This window comes from Hippopotamus amphibius, chromosome 17, assembly GCF_030028045.1.
Source record: "Hippopotamus amphibius kiboko isolate mHipAmp2 chromosome 17, mHipAmp2.hap2, whole genome shotgun sequence".
Taxonomy (NCBI): domain Eukaryota; kingdom Metazoa; phylum Chordata; class Mammalia; order Artiodactyla; family Hippopotamidae; genus Hippopotamus; species Hippopotamus amphibius.
In genome coordinates, this window is record NC_080202.1 from 13,563,034 (window position 1) to 13,582,493 (window position 19,460).

The following is a 19,460-nucleotide window of genomic DNA, read 5'->3' on the forward strand; positions in this document are numbered from 1 at the left end:
CCATGTGTCAGCGGATACTTTCCTCAAGGTAGGACAAATGAGTTCTTGTTTCTATTAAAGCGGATTCTTCAATAACATTGGGAGACTCCTGTTTAAGGGGGTGACCTACTGACCTGGTGATGTTAGTGAGGTATCCATCCACACAGCAGCATGAGAAGTGTGCAGTCCAGCACCTGTGATTTTTTTCTCCATTTATAATCCCAGATGCTATATCAAAATGTTTCTCTTTATATTTTTGTTGCCCTGTCAACAATTTCTATCCCTTTTAGTTCTGTTGGTTGAGAGAACAGGCAGTACAGTTAGAGAATCAATCTAAGGTTTAAGATTTCTGCCTTTCCAGCAGTTTTTGAAAAGTCACCTTCAGATGGACCTCAGCCAGTCTTGGGAGACACTGTTCAGGAGAGAAGACCCGGTGGTTAAAAAAGATGTTACTCCTAGGCTTCCTAGGTGGCGCAGTGGTTGGGAGTCTGCCTGCCAATGCGGAGGACATGAGTTCGATCCCTGCTCCAGGAAGATCCCACATGCCGCGGAGCAACTAAGCCCGTGTGCCAAAAAAAAAAAAGATGTTACTCCTAATCTCTGCATATCTGTGGTCAGCTTCGCAGCAGGGCCGGCTTTGTGAGGTGGGGTGGGTTTTGTGAACATGTGCACCAACTCTAATTTGCCCACCCCTACTGGCCACTCATTTCTCTTAAATGATCACCCTCTACCTTTTCACAGCTATTCTTCTGAAGAGAACCCTACACTCACTGCTTCTACTTTCTTGCCTTCTTTGTGCTTCAACCAAATGCAGTCTGGCTTCCAACACCCTTTTGAAACTGCTCTTGAATGAAGGTCACTAATGACCTAATTGCTATATCCAGTGGCTTTTCCTTTGTGCTAATCTTGATGTCTCTGCAGAATTTGACCACCCCCTTATTTTTGAACTCTTCTCACTTGTATTTTATGACACTAACTTCTCTTGGTTCTCGCTCAAGCTTGAACCATAGAAACATTAATAAATACAGCTAACATTCATCGAGTATCAGGTTCTTTTCTTGCATTCTCCCACTTAGTTCTTATTTGTAGGAGGATAATACCATTCCCATTTTATAGGTGAGAAAACTGAGGTGTAAAGAAGTTGAGTAATAGGCTCCCATTGCACAGGTGATAAGGAACTATTGAACCCAAGGATTCTAAGAGCAGAGCCCACCACCTTAGCAGCTGTGATGTGTCTGGGATGGGTTTCTAAGAGGTTAGCAAATTCAGCTGTTTCACTTCATTTCTGCAAAAAATGCCATTGGGATTTTGATAGAGATTGCATTGCATCTGTAGATCACTTTGTGTAGTAATGTTATCTTTATTTTTTTTAGTCTTTTTTTATTTTTTATTTTTAAAAATTTTTTCTTTATTGGAGTGTAGTAGTGTTATCTTAATAATACTGTATCTTCCAATCCAAGAACACACAGTGTCTTTCCATTCATTTAGGTCTCCTTTCATTTCTTTCAGCATTGTTTTGTAGCTTTTGAGGACATCTTTCACCTTCTTGATCAGTTCATCCTAATTTTTTTTTTGATGCTGTTATGAATAGAATTGTTTATCTTAATTTCCTCTTTGTATTGTTCTTTTGCTACTGTATAAAAATACAACAGACGTGTTTGATTTTGTAGCCTCCAACTTTGCTGAATTTGTTTATCAATTGTAACTTTTTTTGTAGAACCTTTATGGTTTTCTACATAGAAGTTCATGTCTGTGAACAGAGATAATTTTACTTCTTCCTTTACAATTTGGATGCCTTTTATTTATTTTTATTGCCCAATTGCTCTGGCTAGAATTTCCAGAACTATGCTGAATAGAAGTGGCAAAAGGGGGCATCTTATCTTGTTCATGATCTTAGGGTGAAGATTTTAGTCTTTCACCACTGAGTATGATGTTAGCTGTGAGTTTCATATATGGCCTTTATTATGTTGAGGAAACTCCCTTCTATTCCTATCATTATTTTTATCATGAAAGGGTGTTGAATTTTCTCAAAAAAAAATTTTTTTTTGAGCATCAATTGAGCTGATCCGTTTTTTCTTCTTCTTCATTCTGTTAATGTAGGTTATCTATTACATGGATTGATTCTCTTGAAACATCCTTGCATTCCTGGGTTAAATCCCACTTGGTCTTGGTGTGTAATCCTTTCAATATGCTGAATTTAGTATGCTATTTTTTTTAAATAAATAAACTTTATTTTTGGCTGCGATGGGTCTTCATTGCTGTGCTCGGGCTTTCTCTAGTTGTGGCAAGCAGAGACTTCTCTTCATTGCAGTGCACAGGCTTCTCACTGCAGTGGTTTCTCTTGTTGTGGAGCACTGGCTCTAGGCGCGTGGGCTTCAGTAGTTGTGGCACACGGGTTCTAGAGCACAGGCTCAGTAGTTGTGGCACACAAGCGTATTTGCTCTGGGGCATGTGGGATCTTCCCCAGCAAGGGCTCGAACCTGTGTCCCCTGCCTTGGCAGGTGGATTCTTAACCACTGCGCCACCAGGGAAGTCCCTAGTTTGCTATTATTTTGTTGAAGATTTTTGCATCTATAGTCATAAAGGATATTGGCTTTTGTAGTTTTCTTGCAGTGTCTTTGTCTGGCTTTGGTATTACAGGCCAGGTAATGCTGGTCTAACCAAATGAGATAGGAAGTATTCTTTTTTTTGGAAGAGTTTAAGAAGGATTGGTGTTCGGGAATTCCTTGGTGGTCCAGTGGTTAGACCTCCACTCTTCCACTGCAGGGGGCATGGATTCGATCTCTGGTCCTGGAACTAAGATCTCCTGTGCCACGCAGTGTGGCCAGACAAAAAAAAGGGGGGGGGGGTTGGTGTTAATTCTTTAAATTGTTTTGTAAACACATTCACCAGTGAAGCCATCTGGTCCTGGGATTTTCTTTCTCTTTTACTTTTTTTAAAGTAATTAATTTACTTGGCTGCACTGGGCCTTAGCTGCAGCACGTGGGATCTTCAGTGCAGTATGTGGGATATTTAGTTGCAGCATGTAGGATCTAGTTCTCTGAACGGATTGAACCCAGGCTCCCTGCATTGGGAGAGTGGAATCTTAGCCACTGGACCGCCAGGGAAGTCCTGTTGTCTATCTATTTTACATATAGTAGTGTACATCTGTTAATTCCAAACCCAAATTCCCAATTTATCCCCCCAACAAATATTTATTGAATACCAGAAGTGTGAGTGCCTAGATCTGATCCCCAACTCCTACATGCTAATTGAGATATTTACTCCTCAGTCCCTCAGGTTTCCTAAGGATGGGATGACTCAGTGAGACTCTGACTGCACCTGCTGCATCACAAAAATCTACTCAGAGCACGATGGGCACGGGGGCTGAGGGAGGAACACCCATGCAGGCAATGTGGATCTCACAGATACATTTATTCATGCCAGGAGGGCAGTGGCAGGTTCCCTTTACTGACATTCTCTCCAAGTAAAGCTGGTTAATGATGACCGTGAGCAGGCACAGGAATTGAAGCTTTCAAAGGTTTATTTCTTTTATCAGTACTCCTCACTTTATAATGATGTAGCCCATCAACCCCATTCCTACCCAAATCTCTTGGTAAACTTGAGTATAGTGGTGCTTCATGGGGATCTAAATATTTTTAATAAAGCTTTGAAGCATATGGGTGTACGACCAATGACTTAGGTGCCCCCACCTGTGAGACCTTTTTTTAAAAATTTATTTATTTATTTTGGTTTTGCCAGGTCTTAGTTGCAGCAGGTGTGCTCCTTAGCTGCAGTCAGTGGGCTCCTTAATTGTGGCATTTGAACTCTTAGTTGTGGCATGCATGTGGGATCTAGTTCCCTGAACAGGGATCAAACCTGGGTGCCCTGTATTGGAAGCTCAGGGTCTTAAACACTGCACCCCCAGGGAAGTCCCAATCCTTCTTTTTTAATGTAGACATTTACAGCTATAAATTTGCCTCTTAGCTTGATTTTTTGCTTCATCTCATAATTTTTGGTATGTTTTCATTTTTATTCCTTTCAAGGGATTTACTAATTTCCCTTGTGATTTCTTCTTTGACCCATCGGTTAGTTATGTTAATTTCCACATATCTGCAAATTTTCCTAATTTTCCTTCTCTTATTGATTTCTAGTTTCATTCCATTGTGACAAGCAAAGATACCTAGTACGATTTCAATCTTTTAAAATTAAGACCTGTTTTGTGGCCTAACATATGGTTTCCAGTTCACTTTACAGATGAACACGAAGCTCAGAGGTGAAATGACTTTTTGAAGGGTACACGTGTGTTTAGTTATAGAATTAGGGCTAGAACCCAGGTCTTTTGTTTCTTAGTCATTCACTACTGACATTTGATAAGACGTATTTAAAGTGTGAAGGGACTTAAGGAGCCAACCTTTGCTGGCTCTTCCGCTTTCTCCTATCACTTGAAAGTAAGTATTCTCCAAGGTTTTGTTTGTCCCCTTCTACCTCCACACATTCTCTAGTTGCTTGCATTGCAAGCCTCCCTCCAGCTTGGAATGCCAGTCCCCTTTTCCAGTTCCATGCCTGTTATTTCTACTTGAGTCATCTTTGAGAACCTTAGAACCAACATGTGATAAAAGGAACTCATGTCTTTCTATGCATTCCATCAGCAAATTTTCCCAGCATTCCTATTTTTGTTTTATTTTGTTAATGGTACTGACACTCATTATCCCAGTGACTCAGGGTGGGAAGATGGAAAGTCAATTTTAATTATTTTCCTTTAACAAGATCTTCCCATATGATTAGCTACAAACTGCTGTGGTTCCCCTCTTGTAGTCCTTTTTTTTTTTCATTCACAAGAATTTTTTTTTTTTTTGGCTGTGTTGGGTCTTCGTTCCTGCATGCAGCGCGCGGTCTTTCTCTTGTTGTGTGAGGTGGCTTCTCTTGTTGTGGAGCACAGGCTCTAGGCATGCAGGCTTCAGTAGTTGTGGCGCACTGGCTCAGTTGCTCCGAAGCATGTGGGATCTTCCCAGGGATCGAACCCGTGTCCCCTGCATCGGCAATTGGATTCTTAACCACTATGCCACCAGGGAAGTCCCCTGCAGTACTATTCCTAGTTGTCCTTTCCTTCTTAGTTTTACTGCTATTCTATTGCCTTTTGCGTGTACTACTGTAATAGCCTAATAATTTATCCTGCTCTTTAATCACTGCTATACAATATTTAATGATCTTAAAGAATAACCATCACAGTGTCATCCTCCTTGCAAAATCATCAAAAAATAGCTTCCTTGTGCCCGCTGAATAAGGTGCAAACTTCTCAGCTTGCCATCCAAGGCTCTTCATAATTTGGTTCCAATCTTTTTATTCCACATTTATTGCAGACTTTACCACGTGGCTTATGTTCTAATTACCTGAGTCTTGCAACATAATACTGTTTTGAGTACAAGGTGCTGCGAATTCACTGGGAAGCAAAACCAGGTCCTTTACCATTCCTGCTTCCTGGACCTCAATCAGATCTTGGCCCTACTCTTCTGCACCTTGCACTCCAGACCAGGCTCCTCTAAGAACTTCCCTGTTCCTACCCACTGTGGGCCTAAAGGGAAAAAGGCAGCTAAGGGAAAGGAAAAGAAAAAGATCGCAAAGTGCGAAGGTGAAGTGTGAAAACTGGAGCCCTCCTTCCCCTATCAGCTACAGCAGGGCCCAACTCTTTACCCCGGAGCTAAAAGGGTCTGAATAAGACCCAGGTGTGGGTTTGGCTGAGAAAACAGGGGCAACAGGAGAGAAATTGGTTTCCAAGAGGAAGTCTTGCCATTACAAAAACCGTTACAGCCTCTCGTTTCTCTGTCCGCAGTTCAGGTTCTCCTGGTCACTCTCTCCTGGAGCGGTCCAAGCTGGCCTCGCCCGGCCTCCCTCGCTCCCTCGCCGCGCTCTCCGGCCAGGAAGCCACAGTTCCCGCCTCGAGCAGCCGCTGAGCCCACGGAGGAGGGGCCTCTAGCTGGTTCCAGCCTCTTCGGGCGCCGAGCTCCCGGACCCGCCCCCCGCGCCAGTTGCCAGGGAGCGGTTGCCATAGAGCTGAGCAGTTGTCCGCGTGCGCAGGCGGAAGTCCCGGATTGAGGCGCCGCCATTTTTGCTGCCCGGGCGCGGAGCGAGAGGCTGAGAGTCGGGGACGCTATCCGCTTCCATCCGTCGCGCAGACCCTGCCGGAGCCGCTGTCGCTATGGATGATCGGGAGGATCTGGTGTACCAGGCGAAGCTGGCCGAGCAGGCTGAGCGATACGACGGTGAGTTGGGGGGGCAACGGGGGGCTGGAATTCTCGGACCCTCTGCCGCCGCCCACAGAGGCCGGGAGCAGGAGACAAAATGGCGGCATCGTCTCCGAACCTGGCCCGGGGACGTGGATTGGGGAAGCAGGAAATGGCCTGTGGGTTCCCGGAGCGGTAGGAGGCTCCAGGCCCAGGAATGTGACCCCTTCGGCGTCCTCAGCTACAGACACTAGCGAGCCGAGGAGGCCAAGGCCGTAGGGTGGAGGAGTTGGTTGTAAAATGGCGGCTGGGGGGGGAGGGCGAGTCCCGGGGCGGGGGAGGGGGAGGAGATGGCGGGTGCTGTCTCCCGGCGAGCAATCCCCAGGGGAGCTTCTGGTCTGGTTTTGGGAAGTGGTGAACAGTTGGGTGGCGTGACGAGGGAAGAAACACCCGCCACATGGGGGAGAGTGGCGACCAGAAGCCGTAGCGCGGGCGCCTTTCAGGGAAATATGGCGGGTGGGGGCGGTGGCTTTTCCCCGGAGGCCCAATGTGGGGCGGCGGCTGTGGAGTCTCACAAAGGAGAACCCTTGCGAGCGGAGGGCTTCTCTGGGCTTCTGGTGGGGGGCAGCCTTGGATGAGGGTGGGGGAAGGGGGGAGAGAGTAAGAATCACTGCAGTTTATCCTTGGGTGGAGGCCAGCTGAGATGCTACGATCGGATTTCCTTCCCGAAGGCCGGCACACCTAGTAGTGGGGTTTTTTAAGCTTTCCATTCAACTTCGCCTTTTTCTAGGGAGGTCTAGAAAAACCTCTCTCATGCTGCCTCTCCTCAGACTTATCTCTGAGAGCTCGAAGTTTCTGTAATCCTTTTATGGCTCCATAAGCTATGGATTCTACTGGATAGAACAGTGAACAGGAAACAAGGAGATCATGATTCTTAGTCCCTTTCCCATGCCCGTGCCTCAGTTTACCGGTGTTTAAAAATGATGACTCTCCTGTTTACACGCAGCATTAGGAGAAATGGAAGGACCTGTTGAAAAATAAAGTTCTTTTCAAATAACGTTTAGTAACTATTCTGGTTGACTCCCCTGTCGTGGAATGCATGTTGGTACTTCATTGGGGAATCTTCAGCTATCCCAAAGCACTCAGTAGAGACTTGGGTTTTTGTATTAAGAACATAAGGGATCCCAGCAGATCGTGCTTTCTTTTCTCCATTTTTAATAGACGGTTTTATGTACAGATTTGAACAGTTCTTTGTTCATTGCTCCTTTGTTCCTAAAGGTGCTATAGTCATTTTTCAGAACTTTATTGAATTGGCCATTGTGTCTGTTTGCTGAGGCCCAAACTGCTGCTTTCTTTAAACTGCTCCTCCTAGCCTGGGTTCCTGCCTCTCCCCATTTTGGACCTAGGTGCTTGAATTACCCCCACATCCGCTAAAATAGCATTATCAAAACAAAAAATCATATATATATATGGTTTTTGTGCTTTTATTGCTATTGTGGGGTGAGACTTGGTTGGAATCAAGTGTCGGTGATCTTTGGATTTTTCTTCCTTAAACCTTTTATTTTTCAAAATGCTGTGTGGGGACCTTCTTTTCCTTGAATGCCTGTTTGGTCATGTGAATAGCCTCAGGGCTCGTCCCAGTGTGTCATCGTACGTTAGGATTCAGGAATTTGAAAATTAGGAGAAAAGACCTCGAACTCAAATTTAGGAAAGATCACTAAATTTCGTTTTGTAAATCCTTAAATTGCTGTTTGTATTGAACAAGATTCCTGTTAGAAGGGGGAGGGGAATGAGATGGGGAAGTACAGCTCAAGGTCAGATTTGTCTTTATTTCAGTGTTTAAAAGTCAAACAGATGTAGGTGTGCTTGTAATGGAAGTTTTTTTCTTCTTCCCCATCTCCTGCCCCAAATAGGTTCCCTTCTTAATCTACCAGTGCCCTTGAGAAGAAACTTTAATTTATATTTGAATGTTTTTTGTTCTGTAGGAATTTAGGCTCTGAGTAAACCTGCTGTGATGACCAAAAAGGACGTGGAGGAAGGTTTTTTTAAGAACTTGTTTTAAAAACTGATTTGCAACCTCGTGATTGTAAGCTTACAAGTGAATGACAGTATAGTGTGAAAGTCATATTTTGGAATTGAGTGTTGAGGATTTTTGACCAAAGGCTTAATTGGTTATTCAACACAGGACTATAGAGCCACATCCTTACCGTTGTTTAAACATTAGGGGTGTCCTTCAGGATCTAAGGGTGGGGGGGTATAGGATCTACCAGGTGGAGAGGAACTCCTTTCACTGTTGGGCACAAGATTGGGAGGGATTCGTTGGAAAGGAAGAACAGGACCACAGTCATTAGGAATCCGCCTCTACCTGTGTCCACTCCTTTTTTGGGGTACAATAATTCAGTTTTGTTTGTGGTGACAAAAAATGATACCATAGTTTTAGTTACCAAACAGTTTATGAGGTACGGTGAAGGTGAAGAGTGCATTTGACGACTTGGTTTGGGGTAGTTAGATATAAATATTGGCTTTTCTCCTAGTTTCTGCAGTACCTTTATCTTTTATTTTGCGTATTATGTTGAACCTAGTACTTAAACTTTTTTGTAGTATCATTTAACTCTGTGCTGGGGAATTGGAATCACTTGATACAGATCATTTAATGGTGCTGGAGGAGAGGCTAAGCTGTGATCAGGGAAGGGACAGTTTAGGGTTGCAGACAGGAAATACTGAAGTTTGAGGCTAGGATTGTTCACTTTGAAGATTGTCTAGCATCCTATCATGAAACAACAGTAGTCTAAGGGATAGTTTTTATATCACTAATAGCCATATTAAGAAAGCCCATCATCTTTTAACATTTCTGAAGGCTTAACCTCCCATGTATATGAACCATATTAGTACAGGAAAGTGGGGAATATGGGGGAGGGGGGAATGAGTATATTTTTTTGAGAATAGAGGGGTCAGCATAAACTACATTTGACTTGTGGGGTAGTTGCTGGTTCTATGGTTTCCTCACTTTTCTTCTCCCTGTGATTAGCTCCATGTGAGATAGTAGAATTTTGATGGTCACGTTTGATTCAGCCTGTGAATGTAACACCAGGAATGCATCTGTTCTGAGTCACTTGAGAACTGTCTTTTTCACCTGAGCCTCATCTTTGGCTTATTCTGGTAGTCAGTGAGGGATGGAGGGCATGTTTTGAGTTAACTCCTTAATATACATCTTGTTAGGGGAAAAAATGGTTAAGAGTAATTTGACTTTAGTAATGAGTTTAAAAGAACAGATTAATTATCAATTCTTTGACTATTGGGCAATAATAATTTTTATTATTGCTATTTCAATTAATGCTGAAATGAATTGCTGCTTCAGTTAATGGAGTTAACTTTATTGAATACATTTTTTTTCTTATCTAAACGCAGAGCTGAATAATAAAAAAACTCCTACAGGTAGCTCTTTTGGTCTTTGTATTTAAGGTAGATGCTCTTTTGAGTATACTTTTGTGCAAATGCACAATATATAATTGTGTATATGCACAATACTTGTGCATATTGGGCATTATTTCATTCTGTTCTGTTGGCTTACAAAAGTATAGAATATAATGAAATCATGAATCGTTGCAATTTGAGGTGGTGATGGGGTAAATTCTTACTGTGGGTATTTCTAGGCACCCTTTTCACCTTTATGTGAAAAGGTCTCAATTTGAATTCTAGTTTGGGAAGAACACATAAATATTAAACTGAGCGAATTTTGGATTCATTAAGTATAAGGAAACCCACTGAAAGTCATAAAAACAAGCAGGCTTTTCATAATTGTTTTATAGCTTGGTGAAGGGAATATGAAATATTTAAAAAATTTCTTGACTTTAAGCTGGTATAGCAATTGAAATTTCAGCAGTAAGTTAAGGTAATTAATGTTACAAATGAGTTTCAAATATTCGGTTGTTATGGAAAAACCCGAACTAATTTTTTGGCCAACCCAATACTTTAAGAAGTTGATCTGAAAATATGAACTTTTTTTTTTAAGGGCTGTGAGGCTGATTTTCCAGGAATTTTTTTAGCCTTATGTTGAAGTAAAGTGTATTTAAATAGTAATTACTGGCATAGGATAAAGGTTAAAGTTTTAAACTTTACATAATTCCGTATTTATATAGAAGTTCACATTTCACACACCACTTCTACGAAATTTCTTACTTCATGTGATATTGAAGTAGGTAATGTTACTTCCATTTTATGGTTCAGGAAAGTGAATTTGAGAAGATTCAGTGATTCCCCCCCCCCCCCCCATATCACATGACTAGTTGGCAAGTATATGGCAAAGCTAGAACTTGTCTGTCTGATGACCTTTAGACCAGTACTCTTATTTCTCCTGAGCCACTCACAAAAGACCTATGTGTAACTAAATCAGATGGTGCCTTATGGGGGAGGGGGTATGCTTATTTTTTTTTTTTTTAGCAGTTAATTTCACATAATATGTCTTGGTATTTATGACTTGACTAGTATCCATTGTAAGTAGATATCTTCATACTTTTCTAAAGAAATCCCTTATTTCAAAAGCAAGGCACAATGAATGAAGTGGAGGATTTTAGGTCATCTCAGAGTGTGCTTGTTTTTAGGTTTTTTGCTTTATCACAGTGTCTATATTGGGAAATGCCACGCATTTCTGTAAAGTACTTTTATTTTTTATTTATTTTTTATATAAAGTACTTTTAAAACATTTCTGCCCCTCACCTTAGTCTTAATGAGTGCAGCCCTTAATGATATAATCATAAAAATTGGGGGGGGCGGTGAGGTTGGCAAATGATTCGCAAATGTTCCAAATAGTAGCCTAGCTAGCTGTTGAGCAGAATCTATTAAGGGGTATTGGGGAACAGAAACAAAAATGTTTTTACTGTTTTAGAAATGGTCAGTTAACAGCTTGGTACAGTTAAATGCTGATATATCCAAGTTGACAAATTGATTTGCCAAGATAACTTTATGGTTTGAGCTCATTAACTAAATATTCATGCAAGTCACCCTCCTAGGAACAATTTCAGAAGCTCATTTAAGTTTACTAAGTTGTAATAACAACTGCCATAATGATAAAAGTGTCATCATAATTTATTTAAGTCAGGATACCTTGAAATGAAGGGGGGTGCCAATTCATAATTGTGCTGAAACGGGGATTGTATTGAGCTGCAAACTTGCCCTATGGTCATCCTACTTAAGACCATTTGTTGCTACTAGTTGTCTCATTTAGAAAGTTTCCTAAGCTTTGTCCATCTGTCTACCACCAAGATATCTTAGATGCGAATCCCCAGAAGAGTGGTTTTCTTTTTTCAAGTGAAGTTATCATTTGGCAGAACATAAGACACATCAAAGGCAAAATGAAAGCTTTCCTCCTCTCAGTCCCCTTTCCCCCAAATGGGAGCTGGAAAAGTCAAGGATACGGTAGTTGCTGAAAATAGAGCTTGCTGGCACACCAACTAGTTGATCTGACTGATGGTGTCAAAGCCAAGTATGTTGGTTTTATGTATGTCTACCTTGAGCTAGGTCTGTGTTTAAAAATACTTAGGTGTTAGCAGCAGTGTCTTAAGTTTAGAACCTTCCAAATAACATTTTTAAAGTCTCACCCACCCTTGTTATGAACACTTGTCTATGTTTAGAACACTGAATCCTGAATAGTCTAGAAAACATCTGATCATGATGCTGGTTTATCTATTTTGAAATTTAATCTTGAATTTATTGCCCTTCTTCCAGTGATCCATCACAGCAACTGGGCAGTGCTGTCATTGGTAGGCTTGGTTTGTGATCAGGGCAGAATTTTATCTAGCTAAAGCAGTATGAAATGTGTTCAACTCTTTTCTTCACTCATATGTAAAATTTGGAGGAGACACGTTACTATGAATAAGAATTATGACTTTCAAATTTTGGTGGATGTGGTGTAGTGCAGAGGCTTTGGAATCATCTGGATTCCTCATCTGTAGAATGGAGATTAACGATATCTATCTTGCTTGCTAATTTACAGGTTTGTTATGAACTTGTGGGGTTTTGTAAACTGAAGAATATAATTATCAGATAGTATTAATTGTGAAAACATTGTCAGAGGTGAAGTAAATGTTTTTGCTGCTGATCTGTATTCATATTAGAGGATAACCTACCTTTTGAGTTCTTCTTAGCGAGTGTACTCTCATGGGTTTAGTGTCCAAGTTACATTTGTATAAAGGTTAGTTCTCAAAAGCCTTAACCTTAACTCATCTGTAAAATTGCATATTCAGAGGATGAAGGTTGTCTAAATGTATTCCCAAGCAATATAACCTATACTTTGGTCATATTGAGGTATGTAGTTTCTTTTCTCTTTCTGTCTCTCTTTCTTTCCCTTTCTTTTCTTTTTTCCTTCTTTCTTTCTTTCTCTTTCTTTCTTTTTCTTTCTCTTTCTTTCTCTCTCTCTCTTTCTTTCTCTTTCTTTCTTTCTTGTCTTTCCTTCCTCCTTTCCTTCCGCCTGTCTGTCCGTCCGTCTTTCCATCTTTGTCTTTTTCTCTTCTCTTCTCTTTTCTTTTCCTTTCCTCTTTCTCTCCCTCCCTCCCTTCCTTCCTTCCTTTTCCCACCACACGGCATACAGGATCTTAGTTCCCTGACCAGGGTTCAAACCCGCTCCCCCTGTAGTGGAAGCAGAGTCCTAACCACTGCACCGCCAGGGAAGTTCTTCTGATATTAATTACAGGTTACTATTCAGAAGGATATACTTATCTCCCTTGCAAATATAACACCTGTTGTCTATAGGTTTGGGATGAAAGGTTCCACAGTACAAAAACGTAAAAGTAATGTGTTAAAATATTTGCATGTTAGCAGTCTCAGGTTGCTGACTAGGAAAAAAATATTACATGTAGCCAGTTTTGTGAGATGTTATTCTAAAGGCTTAGTGTAAACTTTAGGCAGTGAATGGGTTCTGATTAAAGAAAGATACCTGTGAATACTACTTAATCCTTGGTGGTTAGTCATTTGAAGATTTTGTAGGACCTTGGAATGGTTGTTGTGGACACTTCTGTGTTGTAGAAATGTGTGTTGCTTAAGAGATTTGTGCGATTAATTGATTATATTTGCTCATCATGGGCTAAATTATAAATTAGTGAAAATTTATAATAGGATTACCATGAAAATTTCAGAACATTGTGTGCCCTTTGACTATAAAATATCACTGAGGACAGTTATGATTTTGCTTTTGTAAGTTTTTCAAAAGATATTCATTAATACAAAATGTTTTTCTGTGCAGAGTAGACTTTGACCCCCACAACTTTAAAATACATTACTATGAAAGTGGCTGTTCAAAAACTTAGGAAAATAAGTCAAATTAATAAATCTGAATAAGTAGTATAACTCTTCTGCTGAATCAGCGCAAGGGTTATTTCTGGTCATTTTATCTCTGATGTATTCCAAAACAAAATTTTAAGATTTTTTTATTTCAGTATCAAATTTTACAGAAATTATGAGAAGAGATTTTTAGACTTTGAACTTTTTTTTCACTCCCACGTGTTCCTTAGGTCATTTACTTCCCCAATCTTTTACTTTCTACCTCTACTTCCTCTTCACCTCATCTTTTTGATTGTACTACAGTAAACATGTTTGCATGCTTGAGGGAGTATCTTCGTAAATTCTAAGAGGAGAAATCTGTTTTGATGGAGTAAGAGGGTTTTTTTTTCCTTGCTCAATATTGAGACTAGTGGGAGAGAGACCTTTCTGCAGTCAAAACTTAGAATCTTTGTAAAAGTCTGTCTTGCTTTTCTATGTACCAGAAGCTAATCAGAAACATTAAAAAATTTTTTAAGGCTGAATTTTTGTTTTTTTGGCTGGCCGCACAGCTTGTATGATCTTAGTTCCCCAACTAGGGATCAAACCCAGGCCTTTGGCGGTGAAAGGGTGAAGTCTGAACCACCAGACCACCAGGGAATTCCCAAGGCTAAAATTTTTTTTTCTTTTTTAAGGGAAGGTATGAGTTAATTTTAGAGTACGAGGCTCCTCTGTTTAGGCTGGTGCATGAAGAAGAAAAATGGTACATACATGAGTGTCACGATTACTGTGTTTTGAAAAGTCTTAGTAGTCAGAGTATGTACCAGGCACTGTTCTAGACCCTTGGGATTCATCAGTAAACAAAAGAGACAAAAGGTCTTGTTCAAGGGGCTTATTTTGCAGTGAATGTATAAATGCTTTTAGAATTACAGTTCTGTTAGTGTGTGTAATTAGGAGTTAATTTGAATTAGTAACAAGTGGTGTTTGGTACAATGTAGGGCATTATACCTGGTGCTGGTTCCTGTCCCATATCAAAGACTGTAGAAAGCTACATTCTTTCTTCACTGACTACTAATGTTAAGTGGTATTGACAAAAGTTTCCTCAAGAAATTTTCATTGACTCTGATAATAAAACCCTGTAACAATACCATCTATTTATTGACAACCAGTCCAGGTGCTTAACATTCAGTCCTCAAAAACAACCCTGCAAAATAGGTACTACCCATTTTACAGGTAAGGATTAAGAACCTTAGGGAAGGTGACAACAGTAGGGATCACTGGGATTCAGCTAGTCTGTTTCACTCCCAAGCTGATATTCCATCCACTTCCACTTGTATGTAAACGTTAGTCCAAACGACTTGAAGCTCTGTTTGTTCCTTACATTTTAATTTTATAGCTTAAAGGAATTCTGGCTTAATTCCTGTTACCTTCATATGAAGAAAACAGAAGGGTATGTAGGTTTGAGTATATTTTCCAGTGAAGAGAGAGACAGGAGATAGAATGAGCTCTGGACCAGAAGTCATTAAACGTAGGGGAGGTTTATCATGTCCATGTTTTATCTCTCATTTTTTTCCCCCATGTTTTATCTCTTGACTGCTGTCCTTTTGGACATGTAACTTAGTCTCTTATTATTTTTTTAGGTTGTGCTGTGGGGCATGCAGGATCTTAGTTCCCTGATCAGGGATCAAACTTGTGCCCCCTGCATTGGGAGTGCGGAGTCTTAACCACTGGACCACCAGGGAAGTCCCTGTAAAATAAAGACTTTTGAAAGCTATTTTGTACAATTTGCAGGCAGAAACTTTAAAAAAAAGTAATAGTTGCCTTGTGACCAGCAGAGTGGAGGGCTATGAAAGAAATCTGAATTCATCTGTGGATTATGTCTACAACTTTGGGTTTTACTCGGGTTAGCTAAGCTACTAGTTCATTTGATACAGGAACTCCATTCGCCAAGCTCGCACTTACATTCCTGCTTGTGTTGAGTGAATTACAGGGTTCAACTATATGAAATTGTCAATTTCAACCAATTTTGACCTACAGAAATGATCATTTTATATGATTTAAAGTAATGTTAGGTTCTGGTTTGGAAGGCCTGGAAGATGAGTCCACAGTATACCCCAAAAGTCATCAAGCTTTTAAGGAAGGACCAGGATTAATGAGGGACTGTACATGAATACTTTCACTCAGAGGTTGGTTTTGCTTTTTTACTTCTTAGTTGATTTTACCTATTTTCACTTAGTAGGTCTGTTCTCTCTTTTTTTTCCTCTTAGAATGATGGATTCAAATTTGCTGTTTGCACTTTCAGGGTCACTGTGGCATAGTAAATGTTTCTTGGAACTGTGCAACATAGGGACCCCAGATAGTTTGATCATTTTGGAGAAAAGATGGTGCATAAAATACTGTTTTTTCTTCCAGATAACATGAATGAAATTTCATCTTTTTTTTGCTAGTTGTCAGGATAAAGAAAATGTAAAAGGTTACATCCTTCATTGTTCTTTCCAGAGGAGAATTGATCTCATTGTTATACTTCACAGTTGGTAAAATGCAGTTGTAAGAAAATGTTTGAGTTTATTAGATTATATAATATTAATGTGGTTCCTTAAGTGTGACCAGTAGAATTCCATTTCTTAATGTGGAATTTTTCTTACTGTTTTATATTTTAAAGAACTATTCTTTCTCCTTTTCCCTTTCCCATTGTGAGGTTCTTTGTTTCTTTCTAGCTTTGAAATCTAACTAGTGCTTATTCCTCAACTCCCTAGATTTTTCACATGGCCGTTGAATATGTTCATGTTATTTTATTTAATTAAGGAATACAGAAATTAAACAGGGTTGAACATTAGAAAAATACCATTGTTTGTATCTTCTTTTTTTTATTTTTTTTTATTTTTTTATTTTTTGGCACACGGGCTTAGTTGCTCCGTGGCATGTGGGATCTTCCTGGAGCTAGAATCGAACCCGTGACCTCTGCAGTGGCAGGCGGATTCTTAACCACTGCGCCACCTAGGAAGCCCTGTTTGTATCTTCTTGATATGAGACTAAAGCTTTATAAAGTGCTGGGTAAGAAAGAAGCTTTAGGAACTTAATGATACAGCAGTATGGCCTTTTTCTTTGTGTACCTTTTCAGTAGGTGACTTTTCAGGCGGGTCTTTTGACATTGGCTTTTTCCTTTAGAGCAGTTGCTGTTAAATCAGTTTTTCCTCTTACCAACAATTAATGCATACTGTTAATATTAACATGGTCCTTATGCCTTCATCTTTTTTTTTTTTTTTTTTTTTTTTAATAGTTGTGGCACTTCGGCTTGGTTGCTCTGAGGCATGTGGGATCTTCCTGGAGCGGGGATCGAACCTGTGTTCCCTGCGTTGACAGGCGGATTCTTAACTACTATGCCACTTAGGAAGTCCCGCCTTCATCATTTATTCATCTTTTACTGGTGCATCTTTCTTGTGACTCTTTACCTTCACCTTTCCTCATTTTAGAATCTTATAGCCAACATTTTTTTAGTCATTTTATCTTTACCTTTGTCTATCAAACTGCATTAACATTTCCCAATTTTCTTTCCTCCATTTCTAAAAGCTAAAAGAACTTTGGAACCCTAGTAGTAGTCTGTTAAGCAGTCTGTTTTAGTTCTGTATGACTTTGAAGAAATTTAGATACAGAGAATGTTTAGTTTACACCTATTTCATTCAAGTCGGGATAGATTACCAAGTAGTCTTACTTTACTAATCCAGATGTGATTTAAAGTATTAAAATGCACTTTTGGGACGTCCCTAGTCGTCCAGTGGTTAAGACTTTGCGCTTCCAATGCAGAGGGGCATGGGTTCAGTCCCTGGTTGGGGAACTAAGATCCCACATGCCACATGGTACGGCCTAATTAAAACAAAACAAAACAAAAAAAAAAAAACCACACTTTTTTCTCATTTTTATTTGATATCATTCAGGTTTTATCAGCTTAAGAAATCTGAAACTCATTTTTTTTTTAAATTTTAATTTTTATTCTTTTGCCATACTGCATGGCTTGCATCTTGGAAAATTTGAAAAATCAAAGGTGGAAAGAAAACTTGTATTACCTGGTATTTTCTATGCTGAAGTTTTTTGTTTTACTATTTTTGTTTTATGTATATCTTTTTTAAATCAGTTTTTGGGGCTGCGCCATGTGGCTTTCAGTATTTTAGTTCCCTGACCTGGGATCAAACCCAGGCCCTCATAGTGAGAGTGCTGAGTCCTAACCACTGGACCACCAGGGAATTCTTTATATCTGACTTTAATTTTATATCAGGGACTATTATAGTGTAAACTGTAAATATTTTTATTGACTATGTAATGTATCCAGTAACAAACTGTTAGGAGTTTTTGACTAGTATATTGCTAGTAACACTGCAGTGATACTTACATTCAAAACACAATAGTTTGTTAATTTGTTTGCTTAGGAGAGATTCTGAGAAGTGGAGTTTACTGGTCAAAATAAATGAACCTAAAGCTTTTGATTTGTGTGCTCTCATTCTCTTGGAAAGGATTTTTTGAATTTATAGTGCTACCTACTTAGGAATGCACAGTGCATAATGTTTTTCACCACAAAAACTCATGTATTTAAGAATTTTAAACTTTAGGTAAAATGTGAAATGCAATTTTCCCCACTTTTGTTTTAATTTTTTTAACTGTAAAAGCTAAAGTTAAGTGTAAAAAAGTTAAACGGTAAAGCCGAATCAAGTAAATATTGACAACTACTCCAACCTGTCAGATGTAACTATTGTTGACAGTTTAAATATACTTTTAGAACTTCCTCTTTGCTCAAGTGGCAGTGCATGTCTAAGCAAATATACCTTGTTTTATTGACTCTAATGTTATCAATGTAACATGCATCATTATTTTACTTACACTAATACTGAAAAATGCTAACTGCATCCTGGCATGCCATTGACAAAGAAAAACCTGGGTTTCAGGGATGTTAATGTAAAAAAAAGTTTCCTAAAACATACGTATTTATAGTATGTACACATAACATACTGCATTTTTTCACAGAAACATTATATGTCAGCAACATGCCTTTTTCCCCTCAAAATATTGTGAATATACAAAAAATTTTTTAAACATAAATTGGACCATTTCAACCAGACTAACATGAAAACTTCAGAATGTTTGGTTTGTTCACCTGTCAGTCCACCTTTAAAGAAGAAAACCTTCCCAAGGGATTTTACTGTGCAACCAGGGTTGAGAACCACAGGAACAGATTTTCTCAAACACCTGAATTAGAGTCACTGAGGGTGCTTATTAAAAATTAAGGCATTTGGTCTGTACTCAAATTTAATACGTATCTCCGGGTATATAGCTAAATTTGACTAGATGACCTTGTAGAACCGTCTGAGCTGTTTTTTCAGCAATTAAGTAATTGCCAGAGACCCTGAGTTTGAGAATATGGGAAATTCTATGGCAATACTGCATAGTTTTTTGTCCAGTTTTTAAAAAAATACTATTACCTCTTTTTAAAAAAAAAAAAAAATATATATATATATATATGCTTTGTTGGGTCTTTGTTGCTGTGTGTGGGCTCTCTCTAGTTGGGGTGAGCTACTCTTCATTGCAGTGTGCAGGCTTCTCGTTGCAGTGGTTCTCTTGTTGTGGAGTACCCCCTCTAGGCGTGCAGGTTTCAGTAGTTGTGGCTCAAGGGCTCTGGAGTACAGGCTCAGTAGTTGCAGCGCACGGGCTTAGTTGCTCCGTGGTATGTGGAATCTTCCCGGACCAGGGCTTGAACCTGTGTCCCCGGCCTTGGCAGGTGGATTCTTAATCACAACCACTGCACCACCAGGGAAGTCCCTTACCTCTTGTTTTTGAGTGGCGCTGCATACCTTATGGGCGGACCTCTTGCTGTTTTTTCCCTTCATTTAGTGTAGTTTATTGATACTTGTCACTTTTATCTGTGTCTGGCTCCGTATTTTCATATTATATTTTGATTAGTTGATACGATTAGGAGTTCACCTCTCCCTCTTCACAATCATTCCTAAAGATTTCTCCTGTAAATCCATTCTTGGACTT

General features: G+C 39.7%; 2 protein-coding genes and 1 pseudogene across 3 annotated transcripts in view; 2 read left to right on the forward strand and 1 right to left on the reverse strand.

Moving 5' to 3' along the window:
* The window catches only part of CRK (CRK proto-oncogene, adaptor protein), a 41,908-nt gene extending 35,849 nt beyond the window's left edge, over positions 1–6,059 (forward strand). Inside the window, exon 3 of the mRNA XM_057716494.1 lies at positions 5,792–6,059. Within this exon, the coding sequence (XP_057572477.1) occupies positions 5,792–6,054 (263 nt within the window). The 3' untranslated portion in view covers positions 6,055–6,059. The remainder of the gene's footprint in view (positions 1–5,791) is intronic.
* On the reverse strand, positions 3,456–3,637 carry LOC130840728 (ATP synthase subunit ATP5MJ, mitochondrial-like; annotated as a pseudogene).
* A 22-nt stretch (positions 6,060–6,081) lies between the features above and the next one.
* The window catches only part of YWHAE (tyrosine 3-monooxygenase/tryptophan 5-monooxygenase activation protein epsilon), a 53,004-nt gene continuing 39,625 nt past the window's right edge, over positions 6,082–19,460 (forward strand). For both annotated transcript variants that reach the window (XM_057716502.1, XM_057716501.1), the window contains exon 1: positions 6,082–6,221. In XM_057716502.1, coding sequence (XP_057572485.1) covers positions 6,158–6,221 — 64 coding nt within the window. In that variant the 5' untranslated portion in view covers positions 6,082–6,157. The remainder of the gene's footprint in view (positions 6,222–19,460) is intronic.